At 42.6% G+C, this 17,230-nt stretch overlaps 1 protein-coding gene across 1 annotated transcript in view; it reads left to right on the top strand.

Moving 5' to 3' along the window:
* Positions 1–17,230, top strand: part of WDFY2 (WD repeat and FYVE domain containing 2) — a 175,705-nt gene that overhangs the window by 148,799 nt on the left and 9,676 nt on the right. Inside the window, exons 7-10 of the mRNA XM_036101319.2 lie at positions 1,017–1,143; positions 12,060–12,165; positions 16,041–16,142; positions 16,981–17,111. Coding sequence (XP_035957212.1) covers positions 1,017–1,143; positions 12,060–12,165; positions 16,041–16,142; positions 16,981–17,111 — 466 coding nt within the window. The remainder of the gene's footprint in view (positions 1–1,016; positions 1,144–12,059; positions 12,166–16,040; positions 16,143–16,980; positions 17,112–17,230) is intronic.

Below are 17,230 nucleotides of genomic sequence, written 5' to 3' on the forward strand. Positions count from 1 at the left end.
AGTTAATATTGTTCTCATCATGCAGGGGTTTGATTTATAAGGGGACTACCAAGAGAAAGATCTGTCATAATATTTTATAGCCACACCAGTAGAGTAATGCTAATAACCAACATGTGTACTGCACGCTACAGTTTACAGAGCGGTCCTATATAACTGATCCAACCTGATTATCACCCCAACCATATGAAGTAGGTAAGGGCTAGGTTGATATCATCATTAGTAGTAAGAGTAGTTGTATGTAGATGTTCAGATGTAGCGCCATTATCCCCATTTTACAGTCGAGGAAATTGACACTTAAGGATGTAAATGATGTGCCTAGAATCTGTAAATTTAAAATCCCAAAGAGAAAATAAATTTTAAATTCTGATGTTGTGGTCTAATTGTATCTGTGTTCAAGAATAAAAAATTCAGTTGAGCTTTCTAAAATTCCATTTACTTCTTGTCTGTTATTGTCAGGGTGGGAGGTAGGCAGAAGTTAAGAAAATATGGTTAAGGGGCACCTGGGTGGCTCAGTCGTTAAGTGTCTGCCTTCGGCTCAGGTCATGATCCCAGGGTCCTGGGATCAAGCCCCACGTCCGGCTCCTGGCTCGGCGGGGAGCCTGCTTCTCCCTCTCCCTCTGCCTCTCCCCCTGCTCATGCTCTCGCTCTCTCTGTATCTCTGTGTCTCGAATTAATAAATAAAATCTTTAAAAAAGAAAAAGAAAATACGGTTAATATTTCCAAGTAGTGTGATATTTTCCATTCTTTGAATTACGTCTCTTGTCAGACAATTAATTTCCTTTTTCTTTTCTTTTGGTTTTATAGTAATTGATTTTATGGTACATTAAATGTGAGGGGGAAATGCTGAAAGGGCGGGACTTTTATTCTGGGAGCCAGTTTTTTTTCTCTTCGGGGACTTACTTGTTTGTTCTATAAGCAAAAGAACTGCACTAGATCCTAACTCCTTTGTATTCACATTTATTAGTGAATAATACTGTCGCTTTGTGACTAATGTCCAGCTGTGTCTGTTCTCGCAGGTGGGGTGACTGCTCTCTGTTGGGACCCTGTCCAGCGAGTGTTGTTCTCGGGCAGCTCAGATCACTCTGTCATCATGTGGGACATCGGTGGGAGAAAAGGAACGGCCATCGAGCTCCAGGGACACAAGTAAGGCAGCTGATGCTTTTATTAACAAACTCGGAGAAAAGATTCCCAGTGGAAAGCTAGAACAGGCGTGTGGTCCGGTGTCTATGGCAGGATCTTAACATGGGAACAAACATTGCCGGAACACAAATAATAGCCACTTTGAATTATATCTGTGCGTAGGTATGTTTACTTATTTATACCTCATTTAATTCCATGGAGGATTTGAGAGTGCTGGCAAAAACCGTAAAATAAAATAATGGCAGCAAAGAAATAAAAAGTAAAAATGAGAACCAGGGACACTTACGAGTAAAAATTTGAGAATGCGAGAAAAAAGAGCTTAAAAATATAAGCCATGAAGGCCTATGGAATTTCAATAATTGAGTTCAAATGTGGCAAGATTCCTGGCAGCTTAAGGAAAAGGGGAGAGATAATAAGCTTACACTATATATTTTGTACTTGACCAAATATTTATTGAGCACTCGCCTTGATTCATATCAGGCTCTTCTTCCTTGACAGGCAGATTTCACAGGGCTGAGAGGAAGAGCAAAGAAAGCTTTGTGTTTCCTTGGAGCTGTTCTCAAACTTGCAGTGTGCAAAGAGTCACCAAGGAATTTGTTACATTGTAGACTCCTGGACCCTGTCTTTGGAGAGCCCAGTCACCGTCTGGAGCTGCAGGTGTCTGTGCTGTACGAGGCCTCCCAGGCAGCTCTCTTGGCAGCCCTCAGACCACACTCTGACCTGTCCTACCCTGTGCGCCCGCCGGTCCTAGGGGCAAAGCCTGGTTGTGGGCAGAAAAGAACTGTAGATCTGCTTTCGAGCTCTAAAGCTAATCTGTATTGTTTTAACTTGTGAAGTTTTCACAGTGATGTCAAGAGCAACTGTAGACAGCCATAGCAAACGTTAGTAAGGCTCCCACGAGCTGACTGGTTCTAAGCAACATTAGCTCTTTTTGTAAATCTACCCAGTAAATATTCTCCTAAGTAGTTACATCTACAGTTGGATTATTAGATATGAACGGATTCAATTTTGGAGGGCCTCTGCACAAATAATTATCTTAGTGTTAGAATTTAGTCTTTGAGAAGTAGCTGTGAAGCCTTCTTTCCCACATTAGAAAATGGGCCCGTTGTCTGGGGCCTTGTCTGGCTTGTGGGGCCACTCGGACCTTGTCATCAGCTCATAAGAGGAATCGTTCCCTTGTATTTATCTCCGTGACAAGGGGACATGCATCAGTATTGTATAAAAGGAGTTGACATCATCCATGTAAATGAAGAAAAAGAGAAGCCAAACACAGTCCTGTTTAATAATACTCAGTTATTCTCCAAAATGCCAAGTAATTCCTGCTGCCTCAGGTCTTTCAGAGAAATAAAAGGCCAGTTTTGAAATATCAGTAATATTTGTTGGGCTCATTCAGATTAGCTCATAACTAGTTTTATTTTTGCACAGTGGTGAATAAAGCCTGCAGGCAATCTTGCATGACCCATCCACAGGGTAGTAAAGTATAACAGTGCTCAACGCCAGCAGCACTGCATGCTGAGTGCCCCCCCACAAACTGCTGACCTGGGAAACTTGCACCTATCGTTTGGTAAGAAAGGAAAAGCTGTAAAATTGAGATAGAGTCTCTCAGTCCCAGAAAAATGCAACCTGAGCTAATAGGTCTTCCAGTTTCTAAGGAATACAGACCTGGCCTTTTCGAAAATGAAACAAACCATACTTGGGAGTCCATCCCAATAATCCACACCCTTAGAACCTAGTGGGATGGCAGGCTGGTGAGATCAGGAGCCACCGGTCGGCACTGGCTTTAAACAGAAATAATGGCAGAAGGCCTTTGCCTGGTGCTTTATTTAGCTCAAGCTGAGGAATAAAGGGAACTCTGTGAGGGGCTCCTCGTCACTGGGCCTTAGCCTGAGAGGGGCTGCCTGGTGTCACACGTCTGGGGGAAATGAACTTCCTCAGCATCAGTTGGTGTCACCCTGTTAGAGTGGGTTTGAGTGCCCAAGGTGGAGACAGGGAGGACACCGGAGCTGCTGAAAGGAGGAGGATGGGACTCACAAAAGGGGGCGGAAGGAAGGGGCCAGGCCAGCAGGCAGGAAGGAGAGCCACAGGGCCACGTCCACAGCCACCATTCCTTTGCCCTGAAAATTGGCCACGGGATTGGTGTTCAGTGATTGTATTTCGTCAGAGAGCAAACACACAGATACCTCAGTGCCATCTTGTAAGCACTCTGTATACGTAGGAGGGAAGCCAGATGTCATCTTTTCGATGAGAATACTGAGTCCTCAAAGCCCCCAGCTGGTAGCTTAGTTCTCCCAAACCTTAGCTCCGTCCAACAGAGAAAGCTCCTTAGAGCCTTCTTTGTATCCTGCACTGTGCTAGGGACTGGGGGTACTGAAGCGAACGTTGACTAACAGATGGTCCCCTCAGTGCTCCATGATTTTTTTTTTTGTTTTTTTTAAAGATTTTATTTATTTGACAGAGAGAGACACAGTGAGAGAGGAAACACAAGCAGGGGGAGTGGAAGAGGGAGAAGCAGGCTTCCCGCTGAGCAGGGGGCCCGACGTGGGGCTCGATCCCAGGACCCTGGGATCATGACCTGAGCCGAAGGCAGGCGCTTAACGACTGAGCCACCCAGGCGCCCCCCCATGATCTCTTTTGTCTTTCTACTTTCGAGGCCAAAGAGTTTCTTCTTGGGGCCCACGGCTGTCCCTTGCTGTCCTACAATTCTTCATTTTCCCACCTTCCCCCCAGGGTGACTACAGGTGGTTAGAGTTCCAAATCGGGCACCGAATTGGTGAGCTTGGGAACTGGGCAGAGCCAACCAGACCAAAGACGCAGAGGGGTGGGGAGACTGCCTTCCCCTCTGGTGGGAATATCCAAGCATGATGTGGAGGGACAGCTCCCCAGGTCTTCTGTCCTAGGTTCTGTGGCTTCATTCCATCCTTCAGCAGCAGAAATATGACAGTTTTGCAAGTAATTTGATTTGGTATATAAAAATCCCATCAAAGCAGAGAGAGCTTTAGCACTAGAGTAACTAAAATGTCTCCAAGTCCAAGGGAAAAAAAGCTAAGAAAGTATACTTCTATACAATTTTATCTGCATTTGACACATTTTAGTGTTTTTATTCCCTGCAGCAAGTGGAACATGATTATGTGCTAGCTCTGTGAAAGGAAAGGCATAGAAAAGGTTCTAGTTTTAGGGACCAGTTATGTTTCTGAAGTATCCATTACCAGTTGGATGGATATTATGGAAGCATAAACCTAGACATTTATTGTCCCATGCCCATGTCAAATCTAATAATGATACTTGGGCTTTTTAGATCCTTTTTTACTCTTAGATAATACCTATCATTTCATGACCAACTTTATGACCATACTTTTCCTTTCTAACAGTATTTTTCTTAGGCTTCTAAGACTTGTGGCAATTTAATTTAATGGTAACGTGATTTAAAGCACAGATAAAGATCTGAGCGGTTTCTTGGGATGGTTCCACCAATACTGGGATTCCGTAGGTGACATGGGATGTGGTCACTGCCCGGGCTGTTGTCACACAGGGCCTCTGTATTTTTCACAGTCCCAGCTCTTGGTTTTTCTCTTCTGACTCTTAGCATATGTAAGACTTTTGTTACAAGCATCTTCGAAGCCTTTTGGTAAAGAAAGGGGCTATTTGTAAATAAATATCCATCGGTAGAATTTGGACCTTTCCCTCTTTATCAGGCAAATTGCGTGTAAAGTTAGGAAAGGAAGTAGAATTCTCACATTCATACTCTCCTGGGTTTGGGAAAGGAGAGCAAGGGTCAAGGAGAGCAAGCTTTTTCTCTTTGCAAATCTCAGATTTAGGAGCATTTCTCATTGTAGCACTAGAGAATTATTAGGATCCAGGGGAAGAGATGTCTTTTCCATTTCTAATTGAGCTAAATGCATAATAGATCAAAGAATTAGCAATGAGGGTTTTCATAGAGGGGAGAACCTTATCAAGGGGGAGATGCCATACTGCGTGGTCATTAATCGCTGGCCTCTGAGCCAGGCCAGGCTGTGTTTGAGCCAGCCCTTCTGCTAATGGCCATGTAGGCCTTGACAGGATTCTTCATCTCTCTGATCCTCAGTTTTCTTATCTCTAAAGTAAGCATAATACTGGAAGGAGAAACCCTCAAAGATTGTCAAAAACCATAAATATAAAATATAAAATGCATATAAAATAATCAGAAGAAGGGCGCCTGGGTGGCTCAATCAGTTAAGCATCTGCCTTTGGCTTAGGTAATGATCTTGGGATCCTGGGATCGAGCCCCACATCAGGCTCCCTGCTCAGTAGGGATTCTCCTTCTCCCTCTCCCTCTGACCCTCCTCCCCACTTGTGCGCACGTTCTCTCTCTCTGTCTCAAATAAATAAAATCTTTTAAAAAAATCAGCACAAGAGTAAGGGCTAGTAAGTGCCGGTTGTTGAAATTATTCTTGATAACAGAAATTACAGTAATTTGAAAATCAAGCTTTTGGATAGGAGTCGTATTTCTGTCTGAGTATAGCATTTTCAATGGAAATACTGCCACGTGTACTTACTCCCTCTATAAGACATTCAGCAGCTGTTTACTGAGCTCCATCTATATACCAGACTTTGTAGTAGGCACTCTGGATGTAAAGGGGACTGTGAAAACAGTCACGGACTAGATGGAACAAGCCGGATGCATGAGGATGGGGTAAAGGTAGGACAGTATGTCAGTGTGACAAAAAAATGGGAGGCTTCTGTGGAGGGAGTCACTCTTGATTTGGGTCTTAGGAGATGAATAGGTTCTCAGAGTTCTCAGGATCAAGAGGTTACCCCGAACAGAGCTGCATGAACTCAGTACAGTGTTTTCAGGAAATGGCAAGTAGACAGAAGGGCAGTGGCTAATCTGAACTTCCACCATAGCCAGTAAAACAACCAAATGTTGCTGATCTCGAACGAGTGCTCCTAGGCAGGATCCCTGAGGAGGGAGATCCTTCCAGGGTCCCCTTGGTGTGAGATGACCCCAGGTATCAGTTACCCAGGAGACCTCACGTGTGTGGATTACTCGTGAGCTTTCTGGTCCTTGGAGCTTCGGGAGGTTTATGAATATGGGAGTTCCGAATCTAAGAGAGCGAGTGCTCTGGTAGCAGGTGCCTAACTGATTAGGTTTTTCCCAAGTCACCTAGGGCTTTTCATCAAAAAGATGAAAGCTCCTATACATTTAAGCTCCCCCCTACTCTTAGGAGGCAGAAGAGGGCCTAAGCTGACATTTGGGCAGATGTTAGCTTATGTCTGAAAATCGGTTTCTATAAAAAGAAGAAAGGCTTCTCTACCCTCTTTCCCAAGCAAGCATCAGGCACAGGACCGGCCCGCGGGGCATGCGACCTGTGCAATCCCACAGGGCCCCGTGCTTGGGCTAATGTTGTACTGTCACCGTCTTGTCATTATTAAGACATTTTTAGCAAGGGGCCTTGTATTTTCATTCATCGTCAGGCCCCCCCAGACTATGTAGCTAGGCCTAATAAGACATATGTTCCCTCTAGGGCTGGTGAGAAAGGAAATGAGGCCTTCCCTAGTAAGTGTAGTCTTTGGAGATGGCAGATTCTGGTCGTTGTGAAAAGTGAGGGTTTTGTGCACCGGTGAAGACCATTTGCTGTGCAATACATGGAGCTCTCAGCTGTGAAATAATAACCAGTTTTGAAATGCTTTCTAGTGTAAATGCTACACTGATGTCAGATGAAACATGAATGTAAGAAGAAGGTATCTTTTATTCTTTATAACCCTTAATCTGTGAACCTGGAGATGTTCCCTCACCTCGTTTTTAGCTGCAAGGTGGTTACGTTGTGAACCCTTAAATCAAGAAGTTCCTGAGCAGCTTTATTACAAAGCTTGGAATCCAGCATTCGTCACGGTGTTCCACTCTTCTGTGTTGGAATATTAACAGTATTGGAGTCCCATAAATTATGTATTTGTTGCTGAATGTTGCTGCCAGCCATGAGTGGCAAAGCATTTCCTTCTGTAGCTTATTTTGGGTTTACAAGATCACTGATGTGTATCAAGACACCTTAACAAATGAAATGTAGTTCAAATCACAGGGTTACGAGTCGACTAGATAGATTTTCCTTCTTGCCCTTAAATGTCAGAACGGTGGCGCTCCATACTTTAAGACGGGTGAAATAACAACCAAGAGAGTTGGAAAACAACAGACTCTCTTTTTAACGAGTACCTGTCAAAGATTTTATATCAGTCATTAATTAATAAAGGAACTTGTAAGATGTTACAGCCAGTTCAAAGGAAAATCCAAAGAGCAGACGTATGCATCGGCAGGGGAGAACGGAAATGAATTTGTAGGTAGATTCACAAATGGCTTCCTCCATGGGAGGGGCGGGGCATGGAGACTCGTTGCATCTTCACTGGAAAGATTCATTTGCCATAATACCAGGTTAACATTTACAGAGTTATAAAGTAGCGCAGTTAAAGGTGCTGCAAGATGCAGGCCCCTGTAGAATCAGATAACCCAGAAAGGTGTGCCTGATAACACCTGATCCTCCACTGAAGATGCCAGTACTTTCTTTTTGCCCATGTCATTCTTTCACAGTTCTTCCCCTGTCCGCTCCTGTAATCATGATAATCTCAGAGATTATTCTTGATCACAGAAGAAGGTTGGCCTCCTAAGGGCTGGCCTAATTAGTAACATCATGCTGTGAGAGTGTTAATTAACCATACGGGTCTTCCTGGTTTGCTTTGCAAGTAGAGAGCTGTAGAGTATTATTAAACAACCGTCGAGCCCACAGAATTAACGTCTGCCTGGAACTGTTTATAAGGAGTTCTGGATTGGGCTTTGCAAAGCCTCTGTTATTTGCTATACCAAGACTAGGAAACCAAGCCCAATATTCTCCGCCATATGTCACCTGTAGTACTTACACGTTGGTTGAATTCCTTGAAGTTTCCAGCATTTGCCAGGTTTCTGGCCTGGTAGTTTCCTTACCACCTGTAAGACCAGGACCCTGCAAACCAGGTACTAGGGCCAGTTTTCTTAGGAGGGCTTTGTAGCCACTGCGTAAGTTTAAGCGGCTAGTCATATCTGAATGAGCATTATTCTCTAATATGACATTCTAGGTAAGGACTAGGTTGGTTGCCCAACTATATCCTGTGGATAGATGCTAACTGAACCTATGAAATAACTATTTGCCATTAAAATTAAGGGGATTCAGTAATACTTTTTGAATTCTGGGGGAATCATTGAAAACTGGACGTCATTTTTAAATGTTTCTCTTTAGCTTATAAAAGCAGAGTTTACAAGATTGTAGGTTAGAGGTAGGATAAAAAGTAGGAGAAAAAGCACCCTCCCATATCCAGAAAATAGAACATTAAAACAACATCAGCAGTATTCCAGACAAATAACCACAGTAAAATGTCCCTCTTCAGTTCATCCGGTCTTGTGCAACTAGTTCTTGTTCTGCTAGTTCTTGGTTTAGCACTCTGCATTCATGAAGCTGTCTGCATCCAGACTAAAAAGAGTCCAGAAATCCATGGAAATCCTGACTCAGTCCACTAGCACAGCTTAAAAATTACCTAAGCAATGTCAGCTCTGTAGCCTTTGCCCGAGAGTCTCTTCTTTTGAAATATCAATATTTAAAAATACCTGGTACATATAGTCCTTTTCCGTGAAACTCTTGAGATTATCCTTTCTGGCCTGTAGCTTATAGCAAAGCCCTCAGGCAAGCATCAGAGTAAAACAGAAATTGTCTATAGATTATGAAGACTTCAATGGTTAGTTTTTTTTACTGTGACAAATAGTAATCATAATGCAGGAGAATAAAATTCTCTATTGAGATAGCCTACATAACTATCTCCTGAGAGTTTTGATCAGTATTTCCCTGGAGGGGAAAGCATATTAGAGACAATGAGTGCTCCAATAAACCTCCAGGGTCCTCCCATAAAATATGCAACTTCAGAAATACTTACATTAATAAAATTTTATCTAAACTGACTTGACCTAGGGAATGCCGAGCACCTCTTCTGATCTGATGACTCTTCCCATGAAACTCTTAAAATAGCAACACAGCAAACACATACAGTTATTTATAGCATCTCTCTTTTTATAAGGCAGAGGAGTACATCTTTACAATTCTCAAGGATCCCTCTAGGGAATCTCAAAGATAGTTGTAGGTGTAGGAAGTATCCTAAAGTTTTTATTTTATTTTTTCAAAATATAGGGTACGGCCTAGGAAGGCAAAATCATGAGTTGTCAAAGATGTTTTTGGGACTTTAACCAAGTCAACATAAAGCTCTGAAAATAATGTGGTGACACACAGAATCTTTGCTAGCGAGGCAGATTTTATAGAAGGTAAAGAATATCCTTTTGCATTGTAGTCAAAGGCATTAATCAGCAAGGCAAGGAAGGAAGCCATCAAAACTGAGGGAACTGTGCCAAGATTTTAATGCATTTTATAGCTCTTTTTTCAGACTTGAGTATTATAAACCAAAGCAAATAAAATTCACTTTCCAAGTTTTGTCCTTCATTTTTCTCTCTCATATTCTGGAACAAATTTACACTTCACTTTAGAAGAAGTGCCTTTCTCATCCATAGTCTCTCACAAATGTACAGTGGAGTTTTCCAGAAGCTGCATGATGAATGATTATCAGAACAAATACAGAAAGAGATGAGTATCTATCTGGCTCTCTTCTATTAAGCCAGACATTAGAAAGACTTGCAGAAATGTTAATGCCATTTTTGTCATCAAAATTTGTCACCTTGGGAAATGTAGTTAATTTTCACCAAATCTGTGTTATCTATATTAAAATAGAATGGATTCATCATTGCTATTTTCAAATGAATTGATACTTTTTTTTAATTCTCAGTTTTGATTTCAAATACAATAAATATTGGTAATTTCTTATTTAAACCAAAGCTCTTTGATGTCTTCTCAAAATAGTTTTAAGAGTGTAAAGGGATCCTAGACGAAAAAGTTCGAGAACCATTGCTTTTAAGACACAACTACTCTATTTTCTCTTTTAAAAACAAAAGCCCATACATAGTTGTATCTTGTTTCCATCATTACCCCTGGCATAATCTCAACCACCCATTTTAATTATAATAATTAACCAGAGTAACTAACTTATATTTCATAGAGAAAATTGGGAGGAGGGAGGATGTGGATAATTGAGAACTGTCACATACAAGCATTTTAGCAGATGAGCAAAGCTCATGAACACACACAATAGAAATTTCTACTGCAATATACACCACTCTTACATCTCCTTCAGGTGGCAAAAATGAACATGTTCATGGATGTGACTCACCTAAGTTATAGCCTCTCTATCATAAAAAGTGAGAAGCAAACATATATAAACTTAATAATTATACTTTGTAATCAAAGTTTCAGTATTCTGACCTATTTAGAAATTATCTAAGTGGGTATCCAATGATTATTTATCAATTAGCTCTATGTATAGTAATCCGTTTTAAGTTACGTAAAGATCTTAGGGATTATCTTTAAGTTGATGTGCTATAAAACATAATTGCTATTTATATGAAAAGTTTATCAAAACAATTAGTTGAGTTGAACACGAATTTATATTTTTCATATATAGCATTACATAGGCATAATATTAGCTTATTGGACTAGTTATCCTGTATATATTTAGAAGAAATCAACCCAAGTAAAGTAAGATGTACACTTGCTCATACTTAACACTGATGAATCAGAGAAAGACATAGCTGTTTTAAAATTTATCACACTCGTCTCACTTGCCAAAGAGTTCACCTCAATTCTGTGAACTTAGATTCTTAAAATGTTACTGAGTTAATAGTTTCTGTAAAAGGATTTTTAAGTCTAGTAAATTTCAAGTTTTAGGGGCTCAATTTTCTTTTTTCCATTAAGTTTATGAAAATTCAATTTATATAAGCACTTGTTTATTTTTAAAAGCCAAACAGAACAAGTTCTTATAATCTAAAAAGTACTATAATCTAAAAAAAAATTTTTTTTAAATTAGAAAGAAAGAATACTGTAATCTAAGTTACTGATGCCCTCTGGCAGTAGGCTAGTGCTCCAGACATGAGAGGGAAAGGCCTTACTGAACTGTAGTCACAGACACACAGAGCTTTAACAGCTTCGGTCCCACAACTTCAGCCACAGGTCAGAAGGAAACACGAAAGCACACAAATCACCAGTCCAGATTGCAAGGAACTGTTCTCCTCCCCAGTGGGCATAGAATTCTTAATTGATTTGAGCTCGAAATAGAAAAATATTCAAACAGAAACAACCAAGAAGCCCTATTTCCTGTTCCCTCACCCAGTGGAAAATAATGTCTGTAACCTTTTGTTAGTGATCACCACGTTGTCAGACCATAGAACTGGACGCTCCATGGTGGCTGCCCCCAAGAGGGAATACTTCGTCAGCCATGTATGAACTGGAAAGAAAAATAAAGCACAAAATGAGTAGAGAGGGAATGAAAACTAGAGAAAATAGAGAGTCAGCAAAACTCAAGTCTGTTGCTTCTTTGACTTCACCCTGGAAGCCAAGAAATGGCGCCTGGGCTTAAGCCACCATGATGTACTCCACACCTCAACCAACACAATTTACCTGGCTCTGGCAGGTCAGTGCAGTGGGATCCTTTTTAAAAAAAAAAAAAGTAAAATCATGACTTTTGAACAAATACAGCATGACCATGTACCACAGGTTTTATTTAATTAATCAATTAAGGAAGGAGCCAGTCCCATATTACAAGTAGTTCAACAATCAGCTTTTCTCCTCAAGTGTCGGTAACTGACAAAGACCCTCTCTTCCTGAGGCCTCAGCATCTTAAGTAAACATTTTGATTCCATCTGATTTCTAAGATCTGTGCTTGGGGCTCAAGGGGGAGCATGCGCATTGATTGACTTTGCTGGGCGTCCTGCCTTTAGGGCTTTCGCCTTGCTCTCCAGACCTGTCACTGACCCTGGCTTTCTTTTGCAGTGACAAAGTCCAGGCCCTTTCCTATGCGCAGCACACGCGGCAGCTCATCTCCTGTGGTGGTGATGGTGGGATCGTGGTCTGGAACATGGACGTGGAGAGACAGGAGGTAGGTGTCATGGCAGGTCATGGGGCCACTCTGTGGCTGCTGGGCTGGACTCTGCAGTTCTGGCTGGGCTGAAAAACGCCTCAGCCTCCCCTCCTGCTCATTTCTTATTTCTCCTATGATTAAATGTGAAATAAGACCTGTTATGTCAGAGAATAAAAGATTCTAGTAGAAAAGGAAATTCCTTTTTTTTTTTTTTTACTCCTCCCAAATTGGCTTGTAACATTCATGTAATAGTGATTTCATAAGAATTTCGACCAAGATGAAGCTGTTTAGACTTTGAATCTGTTGCTCCATTCACAACCAAAGTTCAGGTGAGAAAAGAGGGAACCATCTGTTTTCAGACCATTATCCCTTAAAGTGCCCTAGGAACACAGAAGACTCGCTCGCGTGTTTTATGTTAGCCAGGGAATGGTGACTAATGTGTGACAAATGGTATTTGGTGAAGTAAGAGTCCTTAGCTTGATATTAATAGAAATATCAGAAATAACTAATTTTTTATTTGTGCTGCTTTATAATCATGCTCTAAACAGTTCTCCAGATGCAAATATATACACCGTCATTTTTAAGAATACATTTAAGTTTTCTTCTGGCATTCTGTTTTTATGAGTTTTCTTTTTTCATCTTTAAGCATCTTATCAACGGACATGTTTACTCAATATCCCCTTGACAAGAACTTTGAAGTTAGCCGTATTCTCATTTCCCTAGAATTATGCTGGGTCAACTTTCCCTTTGACGGTGTATATTCATCTAATGTATTTCCTTGCAGGATGCAAGAATTAGAAAAGCAACACTTTAAAAAGACAAAAGCAATTTCCCACCTTCTTTCCATGCCCTCACCCCAATCTCATTTCAAGAGAGTAGTTGCTATTATCTACCATGTAATGCCTTTCAAATGGCAGTAATTAAATGCTTAAGAAGATTAAAGCCTGACTTGCTCAAACCATAAATCCGTGGGAGTTCTATTAGTAACTAATTAAAATGATCATTACTGTTAGGAAGTGGGGAATTGTAGAATATTGCTTTTGAAAGTACCACTTGGCCCCTTCAGTATAAAGGCAGGGAAATTGGTACAGCCATGAGACTGCAGATCCTGCACGATAGCCTGCCCTGGGCGAGGGACGGTCACACCTCGTCTGTCCCCACTTCTTCCCAGGCCTAACTGACCAGACCAGCAGAGGGGGAGCCGCCAGGCTCTCTTCCCTGGGTGCATGCAGACTCCAGCCTTGATGGACAGAGGCTCAAAGGAGGATAGTGATGTGCTTTCCAGAGATGAACCCGGTTGGTTGATGGGCAGTCCTTTGAGCCATCTTGCTTCAATTATGCCCTTTGACATGCAGATACGGGGCACTTGCAACTTGTTGACTCTCTTGAATCTTCGGGTGATTCAGAGCCCAAATGAGTAGAGAGGGTCCCAGCCATTTTTTTTTTTCAAGTGTCATATTTTATAAACCTAAATCCCCTGAGATGTATCTGTGGGGCTTCTGGGGGTCATGGCCAGTGCTGTGCAGTGCTTACCTCAAGAGGCCGGAGACATGTAAGGAAGCAGTCCCTGCGCTGGTAGGCTTTCTGGAAGAAAAAATATATGGGAGACTTCAGAAAACCATTACATGGTGTAAATGATGCGATTACAGTTGCTGTAGGATAGAACATGAGTGCTGGGCATGTAGGAAGGGGCGTTACCATTGTCGGCAAACGTTCTCAGCAGAGAGTTTGTGGGAGGACATAGGCGCTGAAAGATTGATGGGGTCTGGCTATGCTCTGAGGGGCACAGGGAACACCACGAGGAAAGACAAGGTGAGCGAGAGAAGTCGCGCCCTGTGTGCTGGTGCTCCTGAGCAGTAGAAGCAGTCAGAGATGATAGCTCGGCCGTGGGGGTGGCGTTGGGGGGCAGATGGAAGGCGGAGTGGCTGAGCCCACATCTCATAGGCTAAACGTGTTTCTACTGTTAACGAAATCCATTCTTGCAAAAATTGTATCCTTTTTTAGAAGTATGGGTAAACATGGTCTTTGTAGAGAAGTTACAGAGTACCCCTTAACAAATAGAAAACATGTCAATGGCTCAGTCGGTTAAGCGGCTGCCTTCGGCTCGGGTCATGATCCCGGGGTCCTGGGATCGAGCCCCACGTCGGGCTCCCTGCTCGGTGGGGAGTCTGCTTCTCCCTCTCCCTCTGCCTGCTTCTCTGCCTACTTGTGCTCTCTCTCTATCTCTCTGTCAAATAAATAAATAAAATCTTTAAAAAAAAGAAAAAAAAATTGCTCATAATAATACCACCACCCCAGGAATATCACCGGTAACATCCTTCCTTACAGTTTTCTCTGCAAAAACACGTGCACAGGGTTTGTTTTTCGGGGTGTTTTTTTTTTTTTTTTGGACAAAAAATGGAATCATACTACACATGCTGGGTTTTTTTTCCCCTTTCCCTGTTCCTTACTCCCATTTCCCTCTTCATAGATACCCACTACAATGTATTTGATATATGTCCTAACCCTGCATGTTTCCTTAAAAAAGATATAGTAGTGTGTGTGACAATTTTTTGTAAATCCTCCTGATTTTCCTGCATTGTAAGTGTTTTGAAAAATCACAACATAGATAAGTCTTTTAGGGATAAAATGTTTTTCCTGAAAACTCTGTATTATACATTTTGTTAGATCAGTCTTTAAACTGATTAGAACTTGAAAATTACAAAGCAAATCAAAGCTTACTTCTTAAGAACTCTTTGGTTTTAATAAAATAAATAGACCAAGAATTGGAACTCTTCAAATGTCACCTTCTTACTTTTCTTTTTTGAGACAATGTGTAGCTTTAGGTTCATTTCTGCTTGTAGGTAAGAGAATAGGCTAAATCAAGTCTGTTCTGTAACAGGGCTTCTTCAGAAAAGGATTACATCAACAGAAAAAAGCTACAAGAAAAAATCTTGTAGAGAGAGGGGACAGGACATTGTTTGCCGCATTTCTCAAACTTGTTTGATCTCAGGCTTCTTTTATAGTAAGTGTCCTGTGAGTCAAAATGGAGTTCTCTGGAACTCACTTCTGAGAAACCCTGGGGTTGGATATATTTTTCCAGGTTCCTTAGGTTCAGTGATATGTGGAAAGAGATCTGTCCCTCATCCAAATGATAAATGTACAGAGTTGAACGTGGAACTCTAGAAACAGATGTAGAATCACTGTACGCATAATCTGTAAAGATTTGCTAAAGAATAGCTTTAAGCTTAACATATCTTTTAAACCCATTTGACATCGTTTCGAGTACTCATGATGAAGTTGGGCAATAGTGAATAAAGGCAGAATAGCGTGTGTTCCATGAGGCAAGGCACAGAGTCTCCAGGCTTGCTGGGCCCTGCCGTGAGCGGAGGGTGGACAGGCAGCTTTCCTGGGCACCCACTGCGGTCAGGTTGTATCCCCCAGTGCAGGTAGCTGTGCACATGTGGACTGTGCAGTTACACATAACTCTGCATAGCCAGAGCAAATCTAATTGCATGTGATCCGAGAATATGAGATAAAGTCAACATGGCCGTCAGAACCCTGTGCGAGTGACCTGGCCCCAGCCGCCCCCGCCCCCCCCCCCCCACCCGGCGCACTGCTTCTACTCCTCGGGCCTTTACACTTCCTCTTACTTAAATAATTGATATTAATAATATTGTCTTGTTTAGTCTTCCCTCATAAATTATAAGCCCCATGACGGGAGAGATTCTTTTTATCATCACTACATCCCCAGGGCTCGAGATACCATAGGCATTCAGTAGATGTAAATGACTGAGAAATCACACCTCCGTTTCCTAGAAACACGTCTTGATTCTGTAAGTTTCATCACTGTTAATGGCTCCGTTGTCCTCACTGCGTCGCAGTGTGACCTGTTGTGTGCTTTATTTCACCAGACCCCTGAATGGTTGGACAGTGATTCCTGCCAAAAGTGTGATCAGCCTTTCTTCTGGAACTTCAAGCAAATGTGGGACAATAAGAAGATTGGCCTAAGACAGGTGGGTGATATGGATCCCTCATCAAAATGGAATAGAGTGGAGACAGCTTCACCTGTGAACCTAGAACTAGCACCCCCGGGCAGGGGTTGTGCGCGGGGGGCGGGGTGGGGGAGGTTCAGGCGCTACCCTGGAGCCACTCTGAGAATGCACGTTCATTTATTCCCTTACCTACTGCAGCTCATTCCTCCTGGACTCGGTTTCTATAGTGACTTGTTCCAAGTAGTTAAGATACGATTTTAGAATTCTAGTGGCATCTACGGAAATACACCTTAAAATTAGAGGGATCATGCTTAGCTCATAGTGGGACCAAACCGTAGAATTATATAAGAGGTATTTATTTCTTCTTAATAATTTCACTTTCTCTCTTGCCATCTTAGTTTTAGTCATTTAGAGCTACTTGTAATCATACAGCATTTTCAGTCCGATTCATGGTTGGGTTTGGTCCTCCTCAAGGAAATCAGTGTTAGTCACCTAGTTGAGCATGGCCAAAGTGTAGACAGTAGATTGAACTGGATTGCATTCACACTGTCCTTCATCCACCGGGTGGTCCTCTAGAGTTCATGCTAACCGTAGCTGGGAAGGACCTAGGATGGGCGGAGGGGGGGTTGTGGTCGGGAGGTGGGGGTAGGGGGTGGGTGTGGTGACACAAACAGATGTGTTTCCGGCGGTTCTCCATTTGAACAAAGAGCCCAAAAAGAGAACGCAGCTGGTGTGTTCGTCCGTCTCCTGGGCGCTCTTGTTCAGCATCCTCAGCCGGATGCTGTTGGCCACGGCCGCACCGACGTGGCGGGGCCGAGTTGCGGGAGCCCTAGCAAGCCTGTGCTCTCTCCCCCTCCAGCACCACTGCCGCAAGTGTGGGAAGGCCGTCTGCGGCAAGTGCAGCTCCAAGCGCTCCTCCATCCCTCTGATGGGCTTCGAGTTTGAAGTGAGGGTCTGTGACAGCTGCCACGAGGCCATCACCGATGAAGAGTGAGTTCCAGCAGGGCTGAGGGGAGAAGGGGACCCGGCACCGCCGCCGTGACCACCAGCGCCCTCGTTCCTGCTGGTTTCCAATACAGACCGTGGCCCGGGAGCAGAGCCCTCCTTTC

This window comes from Halichoerus grypus, chromosome 4 (genome assembly GCF_964656455.1).
Source record: "Halichoerus grypus chromosome 4, mHalGry1.hap1.1, whole genome shotgun sequence".
NCBI lineage: Eukaryota > Metazoa > Chordata > Mammalia > Carnivora > Phocidae > Halichoerus > Halichoerus grypus.